Source organism: Salvelinus alpinus, chromosome 30 (assembly GCF_045679555.1).
Source record: "Salvelinus alpinus chromosome 30, SLU_Salpinus.1, whole genome shotgun sequence".
In the NCBI taxonomy this organism is placed as follows: Eukaryota; Metazoa; Chordata; class Actinopteri; order Salmoniformes; family Salmonidae; genus Salvelinus; species Salvelinus alpinus.
The window spans coordinates 29171739-29191037 of NC_092115.1; the positions used below are offsets into that span (position 1 = coordinate 29171739).

General features: G+C 47.0%; 1 protein-coding gene across 5 annotated transcripts in view; it reads left to right on the top strand.

The window, feature by feature from the left end:
- The window catches only part of LOC139559962 (histone-lysine N-methyltransferase 2C-like), a 150529-nt gene that overhangs the window by 101569 nt on the left and 29661 nt on the right, over positions 1-19299 (top strand). For 3 of the 5 annotated variants that reach the window (XM_071376447.1, XM_071376448.1, XM_071376451.1), the window contains 10 exons: positions 73-306; positions 560-2548; positions 2791-3077; positions 3480-5101; positions 5302-5480; positions 5592-5655; positions 5843-6075; positions 6392-8125; positions 8645-8848; positions 18838-19002. In XM_071376447.1, coding sequence (XP_071232548.1) covers positions 73-306; positions 560-2548; positions 2791-3077; positions 3480-5101; positions 5302-5480; positions 5592-5655; positions 5843-6075; positions 6392-8125; positions 8645-8848; positions 18838-19002 — 6711 coding nt within the window. The remainder of the gene's footprint in view (positions 1-72; positions 307-559; positions 2549-2790; positions 3078-3479; positions 5102-5301; positions 5481-5591; positions 5656-5842; positions 6076-6391; positions 8126-8644; positions 8849-18837; positions 19003-19299) is intronic. The other 2 variants (XM_071376449.1, XM_071376450.1) reach the window with 2 other exon arrangements.

Below are 19299 nucleotides of genomic sequence, written 5' to 3' on the forward strand. Positions count from 1 at the left end.
GTTTCTATGGCACCAGCTGAAATTATTTATTATGTGTGTGTGTATTTGTCTGCGACTGATTTTTCTCCGCAGCAAAAGGCAAGGGACAACCGGGCTGCTCTGCGCATCAACAAGGTCCAGATGTCCAACGAGAGTCTGAAGAGGCAGCAGTCGCAGCAGATTCCCCTGTCCCAGCAGCCTCCCGTCTCACTGCAACTCCCCGACGAGGTGTTTGACCCCAACATACCTCTAGACACAGACTTGCTCTTTAAGGACCCTTTGAAACCCAAAGAGTCAGAGCATGAGCAAGAGTGGAAGTTTAGACAGGTAAGATTGTATTCAGAGAAGTGAGGTAGTAGTAGTGTGGCCTGTAGTAGTGTGGCCTGCAGGCAGGTTAGTGTGTGTGAGATGCAACCAGGTGAGATGCAGTTTAGGAAGGCCCCCCCCAAAAAAATACATTAGTCAAATAGTCTCTTTTTTGTCTTTGTAATTTAGGCTGCAAAGCAAACATGCATTGCTTGTGAAGTCACTATTGAATAAACTGAACATGTTTTGCCTTTTCATCCTGTTCTTACGACAGCAAATGAGACAGAAAAGCAGGCAGCAAGCCAAGATCGAAGCCACCCAGAAGCTGGAGCAGGTGAAGAACGAGCAGCTGCAGCAGCAGCAACAGCAGTCAGGCAGCCAGTCGGAGGGAGACGGTAACAACAGCGGCAACCAGAGCCCTTCCTCCCAGCACGGCAGCAACGGCAGCATGTCCCCCATGCAGCACAGCACCGGAGGTAAAGAGGGCTTCCTCCGACATCAACTGACAGGGACGCCCACCTCAGGGCCCCCCGAAGACGTGTTTCTGCGGCCACCTCCTCCCCCTCCCTCAGGGGGATCCTCTCAGCCCCAGTCCCCCCAGGTGTTCTCCCCTGGCTCCTCCGGCTCCAGACCCTCCTCTCCCTGTGACCCTTACGCTAAGATGGTGGGCACCCCCAGGCCTCCAACTCTAGGATCCGGCGCAAGCCGCAGAATGTCCATGGAGTCTGGCAAGTCTCCCACCTCTCTGATGGATCAGCAGGACAGAGGGAGGCTCACATCTCCCGCTCATGAGGCTTTTGGTTCGCCCACTTCCATGAGTAGGGAGATGGATCCCTATGCCAAGCCCCCTGACACACCCAGGCCTGTTGCTGCGGACATGGACCCCTTCCTAAAGCCTATGGGCCCACCCAGAGTCAACCAGGGTCCTCAGGGGAGGCCCCCGATGGGCTCTCCAGTGCGGGGAGACCCTTACTCCAGACCCATGATCCGCCAAGAGGCCTACCAACGGATGGCTCAAAACAGGATGATCCTGTCAGACCCTTACTCTAGACCTCTGTTAGCTCCCATCCCGGGAAGCAACGAGCAGGGCTCAGTCCCTCAGTCTCTATTCAAGACCCCCATGCCTCCGCCCCAGGCCCAGGACCCCTTCAACAGACCAATGGGACACCTGTCAGACAGATTCTCTCAGCAGGGAGACCCCTACTCTCAGGCCTCTCTTACTCCACGACCCCACGACAGTTTCACCAGTCCACCCAGGATGGCCCAGCACCATCCCCAGGGCCACCCCTTCCCCCAGCCCGGCCCAATAGCACAGTTACCTAACAGAAACCCTTACGCTCATGCTCCCTCTACCCCAAGGCCCGACCACTTCACATATGACCCCTTCACCCAGCCCCCTGGAAACCCAAGACCCTCTTCAGACCCCTATGCTCAGATGTCAGGTACCACTCGACCCATGAATGACCCCAGTTGCCAACTTCCTGGAAACAGACCGTTCTTTGAGTCCAGCTACGCTCGACCTCCAGGAACCCCTCGCCCACACGACAACTACGGTCAGTCTTCGGACCCTTACTCCCAGCAGCCCAACACTCCTGGCCCTGGCATGAACCAGTTCCCTCACCCACACCCCCAAGCACCTGGTCAGAGGATGTCCCCCGGGCACTCCATGGACCCCTACGCCCAGCAACCTGGTACCCCTCGGCCCCCCATGGGAGAGAGGTTCTCCAAGTCCCCAGGCAGCCAGAGGGTAGCCCCCATGGATCCCTATGCTAGCCAACCTGGAACCCCCAGGCCTATGAGTGGTGACATGTTCTCCCAGACCCCCAGGCCGATGCTGAGTGACCCGTACGCCCAAGCTCCAGGAACCCCCCGGCCAGGGATGGGGCCTGACGGGCTGGGCAGACTGCAGGGGCAGAGGCCTGGTCCCATGGGGAACCAGCAGGACCCTTTCTCCACTCAAGGCGTTAGGCCCCAAGACGCTCCCTTCCCGCACCCTGGGTCACAGACACCAAAGCATCACGGTGGGATGGCCGATGATGGATTCTCTCCGTCACCGTCCAGACGTCCCAACCAGACGCCTGTCCATGATCCTTATGAGCAGGCACCCATCCCCCCCTGTCTACAGCCAGCAGAAAGACTGGAGATGAAGGAGCAGCAAGGCCAGGACCCTGGAGGACAGCTGCAAAGACCCTCCCAGATGCCTGGAACCTCCTCTGAGGTTCAGAGTGTCTCCCTGGCCGACAGTGAGGAGAGACTCAGACAGGTAGGAGGACTGACACTTGTTTTTAACTGCTCTTATCTTTATTTAAAGCATTATCTTTCAGAGATTAATTTCATCCGCTTCAGTATTCACTTAAATAAAATGTTTTATCCCTTGGCAAGCTGGAAGCCATGGTGATTAATAGCTTATACATTTCTATCACTTTTAATTTTTCAAACAAATATTCAGTAGAGTTCAGGCATGAATTATCTAGTTGGAGGTCTGACTACTCGTATTTTATTTAGCGTCAACGCATCCGAGAGCTGATCCTGAAGCAGCAGCAGCAGAGGAGTGCCATCCGCCAGGAGAACGCTGGTAACATGGCCCCTGGCACCCCTCGACCCTGGCCCCATGAGGGCCACGGACAGCAGTGCGAGATATTCAGTCGGCCCCCTCCACCCTACCCTGGGCAAGGACCCATGAGGTTCCCTGGACCCTTCCCAGGGGACCAGCGTGGCCCTTTCCCTAATGAGGGCCAGTTCCCCAGAGGACAACATCCTGGGGATCCTAATATCAGACATCAGGGGCCAAGGTTAGTAACTGGAATTACTGTCCTTACAGAGGTTACAGTAAACATGTCGTCCCCCATGAATGATGCCACGCCAATTGAGATATCGCGTGTAATTACATTTCAGTTCATTACTATAGCTTCCACCTTGGGCCAATCAGTGTCATTTTGTAAATGCTGGATCTCTATGGCAAGACAAGTCATTCACCCAAGTTTTGTCAAAATTGTCCCAGTGCTGTCGGAGATATGGACGGAGACCGATCCACAGTCGTGGGGGACATTAAATAAGACTATCTTTTATATGACTCATGAAATTTGTAATCTAAGAGAAAACAAAATTAGTCTCTCTAGATTGAATGTGGAGAATGTCTGAGAAAATTCAGCACAGGAATATGTATTAAAATATGTTTATTTTCTATCTCTCAGGTTTGCATTTCCACCTGGTGGGCCAGGACCTCACGGAGGACAGGAGTTCTTCCTCAGAGGCCCCCACCCCATGCAGGACATCCACCCGGGGATGAGACGCTCTATGTCCGTGGACATGGCCAAGTCCGTGGGGGGCAACCCCAACCCTTTGGGGCTGCCACAGCATTTCCCTCCTCGCGGCCTGCCAATGCAGCAGCACAACATCATGGGTCAGCCTTTCATCGAGCTGAGACACAGAGCCCCTGACAGCAGACTTCGCCTCCCCTTCGGTCCCAACGCTATGGATCAATGTCCCAACATGGATCCCAACCTCCAGCCCCAAAGGCCTCCTGGTTTCATGGGAGGGCCTGAGTTCAGGTTCCCTCCAGGTATGAACCAAGATGGCCCCAGGATGATGATGGATTCCATGGTGAGCCAGCAGGTTGGCCAGAGCCAGCTGTCCTCTAGCATGGAGAACCTCCACCAGCAGCAGCAGGCTCAGATGCAAGGGGGCACCATGCCCAGGCAAGCCCAGTTGATGAGGTCCATGAGCCAGCCAGCTTCGAACGAGTCCCAGAGTATGTCAGCTTCTTCCATGATGACGCCAGGGCCATCTGTTGGACACACTGATGATCAGGGAGTCTCCATGGCTAACAACCACGATGGAGTGGAGGAGAAACTGGACACCGTCGAATCGGCTGTCAAAGACCTGGAAGACGTGGAGGTAAAGGACCTGGTCGATGCCGATCTGGACAACCTAAACCTGGATCCGGAAGAAGAAGACGGCAAAGACCTGGACCTGGAGACCAACGATTTGCACCTGGATGACTTCCTGACATCAGGGAAGTTCGACATCATCGCGTACACCGACCCTGACCTGAACGATATCAAGAAGGACATGTTCAACGAGGAGTTGGAGCTTAGTGACCCCATGGAAGACCACAGTGATGCCTCAGACTTCCAGAAGGCTTTGTCTGAGAAGAGGAACTTCCACTCTAGCTGTGGTGGTGCTGCATCTTCCTTCTCTAATTTAACATCTGGAATGGGGAAGTCAGAGGGAACGGCCGAGAAGTATTCCTCGTCAGCTGACGTCAAACAGGAAGTGAGCTGTACACAAAGCGCCGCTTCCTCTCTGCCCTCGAAGCAGAAGATCAAAATGGTAGACGGAGACAACCTGTCCCAGTCGTCCAATGACAGGACGGACCAGCAAGCAGACGGAAACACTAACAACCAATCAGGAGTGCTCTCTGACTCCACCCCAGTCCTCTCTAGCTTACTAATCAAGCAGCAGCCAGAGGACTCCTCCTCTGACAATCAAGGCAGTGGTAACTCTATGGCACAGCCAAACCAAGATGCTCAGAACAACTCCCAAACCATGGATCCCACTAGCAGGGGAGAAGTAGAAACATCCATGTCTACCTTTGAGATAGACCAGAGTGGGTTGACCCCGGCTCAGCAGGCCCTCTTGGTCCAGACGTTGGGCCAGGTGGGGCCAGGGGGGCACAGACCCCTGCTGCTGGAGGAGCAGCCCCTCCTCCTACAGGACCTGCTGGACCAGGAGAGGCAGGAGCAGCAGCAGCAGAGGCAGATGCAGGCCATGATCCGACAACGCTCCTCCAGTGACTCCTTCTTCCCCAACATCGGTAACTAGATGTTTTTCATTCAGGCTAAATGCTTTTATTCCAGTTCAAACAAGTTATTTACCTTCACATTTTGTATGAGAAATAAATAGTATGAATATAAGTGGTATGCATAGAGTAATTTGTCTATAAAATAAATCATTGAGGACATTTGTCTTTAGTAATGGGCAAGTTGCTGACCGCACATCTTTTTTTGTCTGCAGATTTTGACGCAATCACTGACCCTATTATGAAAGCAAAGATGGTCGCTCTGAAAGGCATCAACAAAGTCATGGTTCAAAACAACATGGGAATGACACCGATGGTCATGAACAGGTTTCCACCTGGTGCTGCAGCACCGTGTCCTGAAAGCTCCTCTGCTCCTCCACAGGCCGTTGGACAGGTAACTGAACCTCTTATCACCAAATCAGTTCTCTCAAGTCATCTTTCATACACAAACCATACTAGGAAACACAAATTATAACAACAATTTGTTTGTCTCTTTCAAAACCAGGATGGCAAGCTGACACCCGCGGTGGCAAGGCCCAACCCTCCGAGTTTTGGATCAGATTTTGTCAGTAAGTTCCATTTCAAATTGTCAGTAAATTCATCTTTTGATTTACGAGTCAAAGTTCAATAATAATGGCATAAAATAAAATTCTGTCTCCCCTAAGATATTTTTTTGGCTTAGCCCATAGGGTGTTTAAAAAAAAAATGCTGTTCAAAATATGTCATTAAACTCACTCTCTGTTATCTCTCCCTCAGATAATGCTCAGAAGGCTCAGTACGAGGAGTGGCTCCAGGAGACCCAGCAGCTGCTCCAGATGCAGCAGAAGTTTCTGGAGGAGAAGATCGGAGCCCACAGGAAGGCCAAGAAGGCCCTGTGCGCCAAGCAGCGCACAGCAAAGAAGGCTGGGAGGGAGTTTGCTGAGGAGGACGCAGAGCAGCTCAAACATGTCACAGAGCAGCAGAGTGTAGTCCAGAAACAGCTGGAGCAGGTAAATGCTGCTGAGGGCACTCTTTCTTTCACCTTTTTCCATCAGCACTTCCTCTCACCCTTGCACTATGCTCTCAGTTCAACTCTCAAACTGCCCTTGCTTGGAGAGCTATGTTTTGAGCCCCTTGTCAAAAATGTTGATTCTTTCTTCAGTTATTCAGACATAATTTCAATGCTCCTCATAATGATCATGAATATGCATTAAATGATGCCAATGAAAACATTTAATTGTTATTGTCTTTGTTGGGGTTTGAGACATGCATTGTCATGAGTTTGCCTAATTGCTCATGAATTGTGTTTGGTTCTTGTCCTTTCAGATCCGGAAGCAGCAGAAAGAGCACGCCGAACTGATCGAGGAGTATCAAGTGAAGCAGCAGCAGCAGGGTGGCAGTGGCATGCCTCCCACTGTGATGCCAGCGACTGTGCCAGGGATGCCACCAATGCAGGGTGTCCCTGGTGACAAGGTACCAAGCGGGCCTCCCATGAACCAACAGCCACCTATGAACCCCATGATGCATCAGGTGCCACTACATCCAGGCCAGCCGAACGCCCCTCCACAACACATGCCGATAACCAACCAACCAGGCTGGCATCCTGGAGCTCCCATGCCCATTGGTGGCCCCAATATACCCCCTCAGATTCCCATGGGAAACCCAGCTCAACAGCCCTCCCAGATGCCCCAGCAGATGCCTCCCCAGATGCCCCAGCAGATCCCCATAGAAAACCAACCTCAGACTCAACCCGGTGGGGTCACAACCCCACAGGGCTCTGGTTTGAAGTTTGACGACAACAACCCGTTCAGTGAGGGCTTCCAGGAGAGAGAGCGCAGGGAGAGGCTGAGAGAGCAGCAGGAGAGGCAGAGGGTCCAGCTGATGCAGGAGGTAGAGCGCCAACGGGCACTGAAACAACGCATGGAGATGGAACAGCAAGGCTTGCTGGGGCCCGACGGTGGGAACATGGCGCCCATCTCACAGATGCCGTTCTTCAATGCCGAGCTGCCCCAGGACTTCATGCAGCCACAGAGGCTACAACTACCCCAACAGCAGCAGCAGTTGGGACCGATGTTTCCCCAGCAGCAGTCCATGCAGTCAGGGATGGGCTCTCCTCCTGGGGTCTACATGCAAGGCGGTGACCGGAGGGCCATGATGAGTAACGGGATGCTTCCTCAGGACATAGGGCCTGGTGGTTTTGGGCCTGATACCATGGGTCTACAGGGAGCTAACTTCTCCCAGGGTCCACCCAAACCCAGGAGGTTCAGTGGGCCAGGCATGATGCCTCAGATGCCCGGAGAAGGCCCCCCGTTTGGCGGAGACTCCTCCATCACACCCCTGCCTTCCAACTTCCCCGGCTCGGGTCAGTCTCTGATCCAGCTCTACTCCAACATCATCCCGGAAGAGAAGGGGAAGAAGAAGAGGAACAGAAAGAAGAAGAAAGACAACGACGACGCAGATTCCGTTAAAACCCCGTCCACGCCGCACTCTGACCTCACAGCCCCTCTGACACCCTGCCGGTCGGACACATCCTCCACACCCACCAGGAACAACGCCCACCTCTTCGGGGACCAGGACCTCTCCAGGTCCCCCTTACTGGGCTCCTCCACCTCTACCCACAGCCACTCTGAGCTGGAAAGGCAGCTCTCTGGAGGAGGCTTGGGGGTGGGTGGTGGTGGGCAGCCTGGAGGGATGAGCAGCCTCCCATCAGATGTCGCCAGGGCCCAGGCTCTGGAGCAGGAGCGCATCCTCAGCAACATCAAGCTGGAGCAGACTGAGAGCACCGAGTGCGCCTCATCCAACATGTGCTCAGGGATGGGCATAGTAAAGGAGGAGGGTGGACCTGCAGCACAGAGCCCCTCGCACGGTGGGGGAGCCAAGGGGGAGTCTGGGGGTAATAACGAGCTCCTCAAACACCTGTTGAAGAACAAGCAGACACCTCTTAATGGACCAGGGCTTCCCCACCAACGGACAGACGAGAGCCTGAGGTTTGAGGAGGAGGAGGTGGCTACGGACTGCAAGGCCCTGCTGCTGAGGCAGAGCTCCATGGACAGCAATGGGGTGAGTCTCACTCTGTCTGGCAGATAAGACACGGCAGTGGAGGCTGGTGGAGGCTAAATTGCAACAGCTGGGATGGATTGAATGGAACAGTTCCTTTCCATTCATTACAGTGAGCCTGTCCTCCGATTTCTCCCTCGACCAGCCTCCATTGAGTCAGTGATCGCTAGCTTGCTATGTAGGTAGATGAGCAGCCAGTGTGAGTCACAGCCAAGCAGGCTCAGTGAATCAGTCAGATGGGTCGTGTCTCTCGCTGCCTGCGACAAACTGCTGTGAGTCATAGTAGGACGCAGTATTTTAGGCTGAGTCATGATTGATTAAATGTTTTTTGAAAACACTCAGACATACCCAAAAGGCTTAAGAGTTGACATTTGACTATTTATTTATTGACGGTTATCATCCTTCTTGATGTTTATTTATTTTTATAGATATTGTTGTGCTTGGTCATGAGAGCGACACTGCTGTCTTATCAGTTCCTCTGTTAAATGGACAATAAAGTCATCTTTATCTACCTTCTCCCAGGCGTATTCAGACGGACAGATGTCTGGCCTGCCAGAGTTCCCAGGACCGCTGCTAGCAGGACAGGAGAAAAAGAAAGGCAGGAACAAGAGGACCCCCAAGGGAGGGGAGAGGCCCGCCTCTCGCTACAGGAAGAGGAAGAAAGAGGGGGAGGAGAAGCAACTGGTGCACTGTAGCACAGATGTACTAATGACCCAGCTAAAACAGGTAGGGGATATACCTAAACATCACATAACACTAGGGAGTATGTAGTCCGCGACAGAGAAGAAGCCAATGATGAAATAGTAAAAGGAGCACTGTTGATTCTCTAAACACACTTCAGAGTATAGACTACTTCTTACACCGGTAGGCCACATTCAGCATGCAGAAAGGCTACATGTACTCACATGTATCTCGCATTGAGGGGAGGTGAATTCTCCCTTCAGAGATATTTCTTTACACTACTCAATCTTTAGCAGTGCTGTGATGCATTGACCACAGAGCTAACTAATTACAGATAGGATAGGACGGTGCCCCTGGTGTGTGTATGCTGATACCATTACATGTATCATAGCCAAATACACTACATGACCAAAAGTATGTGGACACCTGCTTGTTGAACATCTCATTCCAAAATCATGGGCATTAATATGGAGTTATGCCCCCCTTTGCTGCTATAACAGCCTCCACTCTTCTGGGAAGGCTTTCCACTAGATGTTGGAACATTGCTGCGAGGACTTGCTTCCATTCAGCAACAAGCATTAGTGCGGTTGGGCCCTGATGTTGGACGATTATGCATTGCTCGCAATCGGCGTTCCAATTCATCCCAAAGATGTTCGATGGGTTTGAGGTCAGGGCTCTGTGCAGGCCAGTCAAGTTCTTCCACACTGATCTCGACAAAGCATTTATGTTTGGACCTTGCTTTGTGTAAGGGGGCATTGTCATGCTGAAACAGGAAAGGGCCTTCCCCAAACTGTTGCCACAAAGTTGGAAGCACAGAATCGTCTAGAATGTCATTGTATGCTGTAGCCCGAACTATGACAAACAGCCCCAGACCGTTATTCCTCCTCCACCAAACTTGACAGTTGGCACTAGTGTTGGGGTAGGTAGCGTACTCCTGGCATCCGCCAAACCCAGATTAGTCTGTCGGGCTGCCAGATGGTGAAACATGATTCATCACTCCAGAGAATGTGTTTCCACTGCTCCAGAGTCCAATGGTGGCGAGCTTTACACCACTCCAGCCGACACTTGGCATTGCACATGGTGATCTTAGGCTTGTGTGCGGCTGCTTGGCCATGGAAACCCATTTAATAAAACTCCCGACAAACAGTGTGCTGACGTTCCTTTCCAGAGGCAGTTTGGAACTCGTAGTGAGTGTTGCACCCAAGGACAGATGATTTCTACACGCTTCAGCACTCGGCAGTCCCGTTCTGTGAGCTTGTGGCTGAGCCGTTGTTGCTCCTAGACGTTTCCACTTCATAATAACAGTACTTACAGTTGACCTGGGCAGCTCTAGCAGGGCAGAAATTTGACAAACTGACTTGTTGGAAAGGTGACGTCCTATGACGGTGCCACATTGAAAGTCACTGAGCTCTTCAGTATGGCCATTCTACTGCCAATGTTTGTCTATGGAGATTGCATGGCTGTGCGCTTGATTTTATACACCTGTCAGCAATGGGTGTGGCTGAAATAGCAGAGTCCACTAATTTGAAGGGGTGTCCACATACTTTTGTGTATATATAGTGATTATGGACTAGCAAATTATGCCCCCCCCCCCCCCCCATGGTGCTGTTCATTCATTAAGTCTGATCATATAATGTCTTCATAAATGGCTGTAGTTAAATGGAATAGAAACTACACAGTTTGATTTGCATACTGCTATCCACATTTTGATGGCATAGAACCATATATGAAATGTAGAAAATGATGTTCATTGAAACAAATTGTCGTTGAATACTGGGTGCTGCTACACCATACTGTGTGCATCTCATTGATAAATGAGACATAAATTATAATGTTCTTCTTACCAAAGGTTATTATAAAACAGTCAACCAGCTCTTTGGAGTTACAATTTACTCGGTGCTTTGTCAAAGTTAAATTACTGTCATTTTGGTAAGTAATTGCTGTCAGTTTTATTCCCATGTGGGAAGAATAATTGTAGAAAATGAATTTAATGGAAATCTAGGCTTTCAAAACACACTTCAATTAGAAATACCCGATAATCGCTGTAAACCATAAACAAGGACAAATTACACACAGACTTCAACTAAACACATAGCCACCACAGCAGAGTTGAAAATGTGAGTAATACCTCAGGCATGTTAATTGGAGTGGTGCTATTTGTGTTCATATATCTGAGGTAATTATGGAATTTTGCAGGGAGTTTTACACCACTAGAACATTCCTCTCACTTCATAGACAGTGCCTTCATAAACTATTCATACTCCTTGACTTATTCCACATTTTGTTGTTGCAGCCTGACATTAAAATGTATGAAATCTATTATTATTATTTTTTACCTATCTACACACAATACCCCATAATGAAGAAGTGAAGACATGTTTTTAGACATTATTGCCAATTTATTGAAAATGGAATAATACAGATATCTAATTTACATAAGTATTCACAACCCTGAGTCATTACATGTTGTAATCACTGCCAAAGGTGATTCTAACTGTGAGTCTTTCTGTGTACATCTCTAAGAGCTTTGCAAACCTGGATTGTACAATATTTGCACGTTATTCTTTTTTAAATTCTTCAAGCTCTGTCAAGTTGGTTGTTCATCATTACTAGAAAGCCATTTTCAAGTCTTGTCATAGATTTTCAAGACGATTTGAGTCGAAACTGTAACTAGGCCACTCAGGCACATTCAAAGTCATCTTGGAATATTTGGCTTTGTGTTTTAGGTTATTGTCCTGCTCAAAGGTGAATTTGTCTCCCATTGTCTGTTGGAAAGCAGACTGAACCAGGTTTTACTCTAGGATTTTGCCTGTGCTTAGCTCTAATCCATTAATTTTTATCCTAAAAATCTCCCTAGTCCTTGCCGATTACAATCATACCCATAACATGATGCTTGAAAGTGTGAAAAGTGGTACTCTGTGAGGTGTTGTTGGATTTGCCCCAAGCATAACGCTTTGTATTCAGGAGATAAAGTTAATTTCTTTGCCACATTTTTGGCAGATTTACTTTAGTGCCTTATTGCAAACAGGATGCATGTTTTGGAATATTTTTATTATGTACAGGCTTCTTTCACTCTGTCATTTAGGTTAGCATTGTGGAGTAACTAATGTTGATCCATCCTCAGTTTTATCCTTTCACAGCCATTAAACTCTAACTGTTTTAAAGTCACCATTAGCCTCATGGTGAAATCCCTGACTGGTTTCCTTCCTCTCCGCCAACTGAGTTAGGAAGGACACCTACAGTTGAAGTCGGAAGTTTACATACACCTTACCCAAATACATTTAAATTCGGTTTTTCACAATTCCTGACATTTAATCCTAGTAAAAATGATCTGTCTTAGGTCAGTTAGGATCACCACTTTATTTTAAGAATGTGAAATGTCAGAATAATAGGAGAGAGAATGATTTATTTCAGCTTTTATTTCTTTCATCACATTCCCAGTGGGTCAGAAGTTTACATACGCTCAATTAGTATTTGGGAGCATTGCTTTTAAATTGTTTGACTTGGGTCAAATGTTTCAGGTAGCCTTCCACAAGCTTCCCACAATAAATTGGGTGAATTTTGGCCCATTCCTCCTGACAGAGCTGGTGTAACTGAGCCAGGTTTGTAGTTCTCATTGCTCGCACACGCTTTTTCAGTTCTGACAACACATTTTTCTATAGGATTGAGGTCAGGGCTTTGTGATGGCCACTCCAGTACCTTGACTTCGTTGTCCTTAAACCATTTTGCCACAACTTTGCCGCCCTTTGCCTTGATGACAGCTTTGCACCCTCTTGGCATTCTCTCAACCAGCTTCACCTGGAATGCTTTTCCAACAGTCTTGAAGGAGTTCCCACATATGCTGAGCATGTGTTGGCTGCTTTTCCTTCACTCTGCCGGTCCGACTCATCCCAAACCATCTCAATTTGGTTGAGGTTGGGGGATTGTGGAGGCCAGGACATCTGATGCAACACTCCATCACTCTCCTTCTTGGTCAAATAGCCCTTACACAGCCTGGAGGTGTGTTGAGTCATTGTCCTGTTGAAAAACAAACAAGTCCCATTAAGCCCAAACAAGATGGGATGGCGTATCGCTTCAGAATGCTGTTGTAGCCATGCTGGTTAAGTGTGCCTTGAATTCTAAATAAATCACAGACAGTGTAACCAGCAAAGAACCCCCACATCATAACACCTCCTCCTCCATGCTTTACGGTGGGAAATACACATGCAGGGATCATCCATTTACCCACACAGCGTCTCACAAGACACGGCGGTTGGATCCAAAAATATCAAATTTGGACTCCAGACAAGTACAAATTTGCACCGTTCTAATGTCCATTGCTCTTGTGTCTTGGCCCAAGCAGTCTCTTCTTCTTATTGGTGTCCTTTAGTAGTGGTTTCTTTGTAGCAATTCGACCATGAAGGACTGATTCACACAGTCTCTTCTGAACAGTTGTTGTTGAGATGTGTCTGTTACTTGAACTCTGTGAAGCATTTATTTTTTGCTGCAATTTCTGAGGCTGGTAACTCTAATGAACTTATCCACTGCAGCAGAGGTAACTCTGGGTCTTCCATTCCTGTTGCGGTCCTCGTGAGAGCCAGTTTCATCATAGCGCTTGATGGTTTTTGCGACTGCACTTGAAGAAACTTGAAATGTTCCATATTGATTGATGGACTGTTGTTTCTCTTTGCTTATTTGAGCTGTTCTTGCCATAATAGAGCTATCTTCTATCTATCTTCTACCTTGTCACAACACAACTGATTGGCTCAAACGCATTAAGAAGGAAAGATATTCCACAAATTAACTTTTAAGAAGGCACACTCATGAAGCTGGTTGAGAGAATGCCTAGAGTGTGCAAAGCTGTCATTAAGTTAAAGGGTGGTTATTTGAAGAATAGATTTTGATTTAACACTTTTTTGGTTACTACATGATTTCATATGTGTTATTTAATGGTATTGATGTCTCCACTATTATTCTAAAATGTAGAAAAGCATAAAAAGAAAGAAAAATCCTTGAATGAGTAGATTTTCTAAAACCTTTCACCAGTAGTATACATTGGTTGTCAGGGGGAAGGTTGCCTAACGCTGCAAAGTAGACATGGGCTAGCCAAAAACAGTACAGAATGGGCTAGTCTAATGGTCATTTTATGGTCCCTGTAGTCTCGTTTTTATCCAACGCCTAGATCTTGAGTTAGGTCGCAGCATGACATTACATTTTTTCCCTAATGCTAGGGACCATGTTATAAATCCAATGTGGTTCTCTGAATGGATCATGACGATAGGCAGGGAGTGTGTTGTGTACCTCCAGTCAAGTTGATTTGCAAAGTTTCATCGACATTAATGTAATATTTGCTTAGATATGATGGTAGGGAGATATGAATTTAAACTTTAAAATTCAACCAATCCCAACTATTGTCGCGACTATAATCATCATTAGCTCATTCAACCCCTCTCCTTTCCCCTGGCTGAAAGTCTTCCCTAGGTTGTTGCTGTAAATTAAAATGTTTTGTGTTTATTAGGTGTCAAACAGAAAAGAAAAAAAACTGAAACAGGGAGGGACTATCTGGATGCATACCACTGCTGGCTTGCTTCTGAAGCTAAGCAGGGTTGGTCCTGGTCAGTCCCTGGATGGGAGACCAGATGCTGCTGGAAGTGGTGTTGGAGGACCAGTAGGAGGCACTCTTTCCTCTGGTCTAAAAAATATCCCAATGCCCCTGGGCACTGTTAACTCGAAATGACACAACGACAAGGTTCCAGTTTAACAAAGTTTACTCTACTATATGAACACACTACAAGGTAGCCATTACACTCAAGGCCAGGTTCAACAACGAACAAACTTCCTGCGCATGCGCACTCTTGACTGAGTGATAGCCCCGTAATAACAGAAATATAGGGATACTTAAAACATGAACTTAACAATCTCCCCCTTTTCTTTAAAGACAAAAAAAAACATCAACAACATAATTAAATGTCCAAGTATTATTCAAGATCCCCATTACAAATGGGTTGTGTGACAGTTTTTATTTGTATTACTCAAGCTGCCACTTTCCATTACTGAGAGCCTGTAGGAGCGAGAGCCTGTAGGAGCACAAGACCGGATGCTCCCTTTTTAGTCAGACAGTCAGCAAGCTGTTCCTTTGTGGTCGACCACAGAATCCGCTGGATTCTATGTGCTTGAATAAGTTCCTTGATGCTGCTAATCTCAAAGTCTTTTCTCTGTGACAGACTTGGTTGACTTCACAGCATCAACTAATGAGTAGTTGTCAGTGACACAAACTACAGGTAGGAAGTGCCATTTTGTCCCACCAGTGATAACCTAGCGAAGCATCACTGAAGACAACCAGTTTTCAAAGAGTCATCTTTTCCAACATGCTGAAACATTAAAGTCACTTGTTGTGATTTCAGTTTACGAACAACTTTGTTTGCCTCATGAATGGTTTGTACAGTGGCGTGTTTTGTGTTAGATGCCAAGTTGCAACCATCAAACCAGGTCTACTCTGTCTCGCAGCCCATAAAATTTGTCCTATCTTTGACCTCAATTGACCAGCTTCAATTCCACATAGAGGGGAATTCCTTTGTACGGCTCTTGAAGAATCCATGTGGATGGGTTGAAGATTCTTGATATAGCTCTCCTGTTGCATCAGTATTTTTCCATCAACTGTAATAAACTCTGTCAACATAACAAAAATGATCATGCTCCTCACGGCCAACCTAGAAAACAGCTTTGAGGTGTGGAATCACAGTTGAAGCAAAGGTCTGTGAGCCACCCCAGATAAAGTCATCAACATGACAGGCAAGTACTCCAGTCACATTGCAGTCTTGATCAAGCCAATAGAAGACTGCAGGATCCACTTGTGACATTTTTCCACCTGTATTCAGCATTGTTGCCTTGACTTTGTTGTACCAGTAGAGTGATCCATCTGCCAGTCCATACACACACTTTTTTAGTTTCCACAGTGTTCCTTCACTTTTAGCTTCGGGCGGAGGTCGGATGTGAATGTCCTTTGACAGCTCTGTTCCCTGCAAAAATCCAGATTTGATGTCTATGGAATTAAGTTTCCATTTTTTCTGGCAGATCACTGACATCAGCAATCTGAGTGACTCTGATGTCGGTGTGTCTTTTGGGAGTTCTTTAGCAGCCAGCCCCTCAACCTCTAGCCACTAGACGTGCTTTGGGCACTATTCCAGTTAAGGATTCTTTAAGGGTACACACCCACCTTGTTGATACGCACTTTTGGCCAATGTCTTTGACTTCCTCAAACACTCCATTTTTCCTCCAATTACTGAGCTCATCTAGCTTAGCTGAGTCAAATGACACGTCCTTTGTTTCAAGTACATCATCATTTTGAATGTCATTCTGTTTTTCTCGATTTTCCATTGATTCAATTCTGATATTATCTACAAGTGACAGGTCAGCTGACCCTGTTGTACCAGAAAGTGTAGCTGGTTCAGAGTACTGCAAGTTGTACCAGTTCTTGTGTTTTACTTTTCCTGCTCGTCCAATGACGGTTGCTGTATGTGGAATACCACTTTCTCTGTCCATGTATTTAACAGTTTGTCCTGTTTTCAGATTGGAACAACCATGTTCTCTTAACACATATGGCTGTTGTTGAATGTTTTCCTCATTTGAACGCTCAATAGTATTACCTGTGGCATGGTTAAAGGTCTCTGCTCCATTTCCTGTGTCAGTTTCAGTGTCCATATCATTGGATGTGACATCTGGTAGGTTTGTGTCTGTTACTGTGTCCTTTTTGTCATTTTCATTAGGAGACTGATTCTCAGCTACAGCCCCTCTATCTTGTTGATCATTTACTTTCCGCAATCTTGAGTGATGCACCCTGACAATCATGCCTTCGTGCCTCACAAATATCACCACACCATCTTGACCAATGACTACTCCCGGTCCTTTCCACTCTTGACAGTCAACTCGTTTGTAGTACACTTTGTTTCCAGTTTCGTACTTCTCATCATCATTATTCCCTGAACTGCTGAGTAACTTCTGAAGTCTGTCAACTGTATCATGTCCAAACTGTTTGTAAAGCTTTTGCAATACTTTGTGTTTTTCTTTAGTGCTCATGTTCTCTGTGACTGTCAGAATCTCCATGTGCTCTGTGTCTGTCAGAATCTCATTTTTGCATGGACTCTGTGATGTCTTTGTCTAAAATGTTTACACAATAGTGGCCTGAGGTAGTAAGTTCAAGAGTCACTGGTTGTTTAAACATCACTGCCTTGTCATTTTTTATGTCTAGTACAGCCTCTGCCTTCTTGAGGGAAGCTTTGCTTAATAGTAAGGGGATATCTGTAGGGACCACCTCTGTTTCAATGTGACACTTAGTCTGACCAATTTTTGCTGGTATCTTAACTCTCTTGGTAGAATGGACAATTCTCCCATCTCCAAATTTGAAAGCTCTTTTGCTTGGTGTGTCAATCATATTTTGTACTTCTTTCATATTTAGTTCACTGACATAGCTATCAAGCCATTTTGCACCACACACTGTCCGTGTACATGCAGTATCAATCACAGCAGATCCTAAGGATTCAACTATAAAAATCTCAGTATCAGATTCATTTGAAAACAGTGTAATGTTACACTGCTCTATCTCTGTGTTTACATTTTCCTCTGTTAGTTTAACTTGTTCATTTTTATGAGGACAGTCTTTAACCCAATGGTAAGTGCTTTGACAAATTGCACATTTTGATCTCCTTCCATATGTGTCCAGTGGATTTGTGCCGGGAAATGGCGCCCTCTTCTGGTTGTCTTGAGACCGTGACTTGTTGGCGCCTTTTCTGTGCTGCTCTGTGTAATATGCTGCGTCACTCACTTGCATTCCATCTGTTATTGGCGCGACAGACGTCTTCTCACCAAATATTCTTTTTAGTGCCGACTTCATAGATGCAAAAGTCAGCACAGTACAAGCAGTCAAAGCCAACTGTTTCTCCCTACCATCTAGACAGGCAGTATCTAGCAACTTGAAAGCTAACACTGCATCTGGGAGAACCATGTCGTACTTGCGCATTCTATTGTACCTCTGTTCGAAATCAATGATGTAGTCCGCCATTGCAACCGAAATATCTCTCGTAACACTGTCAAAGTTTGAATATGCCTCGTAGGCACGGTCTTTCTCTTCTTTAAGAAATACAGAATCCAGTGCTGTGATCAAAGTTCCCATACCGTCATCCTTGTTCAAATCCTCAACGGATATTTCCAGTGCTGTATCTCTCGCTCTTCCCTCGAGCGATAATACCACCGCAAGTGCTTGCTTTTTCGCGTCCAGATTAGTAACGCGTGTCCAGATTCCCAGTTCATTTTTCCAACTTTCATACGACCTCTTCTCGTCGAAGCGAGGTGGCACGTTGTAGTTAGAAGCCATCCTCTGCTACCAATGTTAACTCGAAATGACACAACGACAAGGTTCCAGTTTAACAAAGTTTACTCTACTATATGAACACACTACAAGGTAGCCATTACACTCAAGGCCAGGTTCAACAACGAACTTCCTGCGCATGCGCACTCTTGACTGAGTGATAGCCCCGTAATAACAGAAATATAGGGATACTTAAAACATGAACTTAACAGGCACTGCCCTGTGTAGGGTGCCGTCTTTCGGATGGGATGTTAAACGGGTGTCCTGACTCTCTGAGGTCATTAAAGATCCCATGGCACTTATCGTAAGAGTAGGGGTGTTAACCCCGGTGTCCTGGCTAAATTCCCAATCTGGCCCTCAAACCATCATGGTCACATAATAATCCCCAGTTTACAATTGACTCATTCATCCCCCTCCTCTCCCCTGTAACTATTCCCCAGGTCGTTGCTGTAAATGAGAATGTGTTCTCAGTCAACTTACCTGGTAAAATAACGGAAAAAATAAAAATGTGATCCAATAAAAAATATAAAAAACGTTCATTTTTTGTTTCAAGAAGTTTAGCTACAGTGTGCTCTACTGAACGCAAACTGTGTAAAGTAAGGATTAAGTAAATAAATAGTTACACCTCATGTCTCTTCCTCCTCACTTTTTCTCCCCTCTTTCTATTCCTCTTTTCTTTTTCCTCCTACAGCAGCTGTCCCTTCTGCCCCTCATAGAGCCCCTGATAGGTGTGAACTTTGCCCACTTCGCCCCCTATGGCAGTGGCCAGCTCAACGGGGAGAACCATCTGTCTGGGACCTTCGGTAGCGCCGCTCTGGACGGAGTCTCCGACTACTATTCCCAGCTAGCCTACAAGGTGAGGCCTCAGCTCCAACCACTAGGCGTGGGCGGTATACCCTATATACTATATACCGGGGTATTTGGAAAAAGCCACTGGATGTTTTTTCAATAATGTTGAAACTATTACATTTGTAGCTACTTTTTAAGTAAATTCCTGCAGTCAACTTGTGGAATATATTAGGCGATAAAGAACATTGCATTCCTCATGTCACCTGTTACATTATTATGAAGCTTACGGTAGTCCCCAGTCACATGTCATGTGGTGTTTGTTTACAAGCAGACAACTAGAGATCGGAGCCTTGAGTCTCTCACT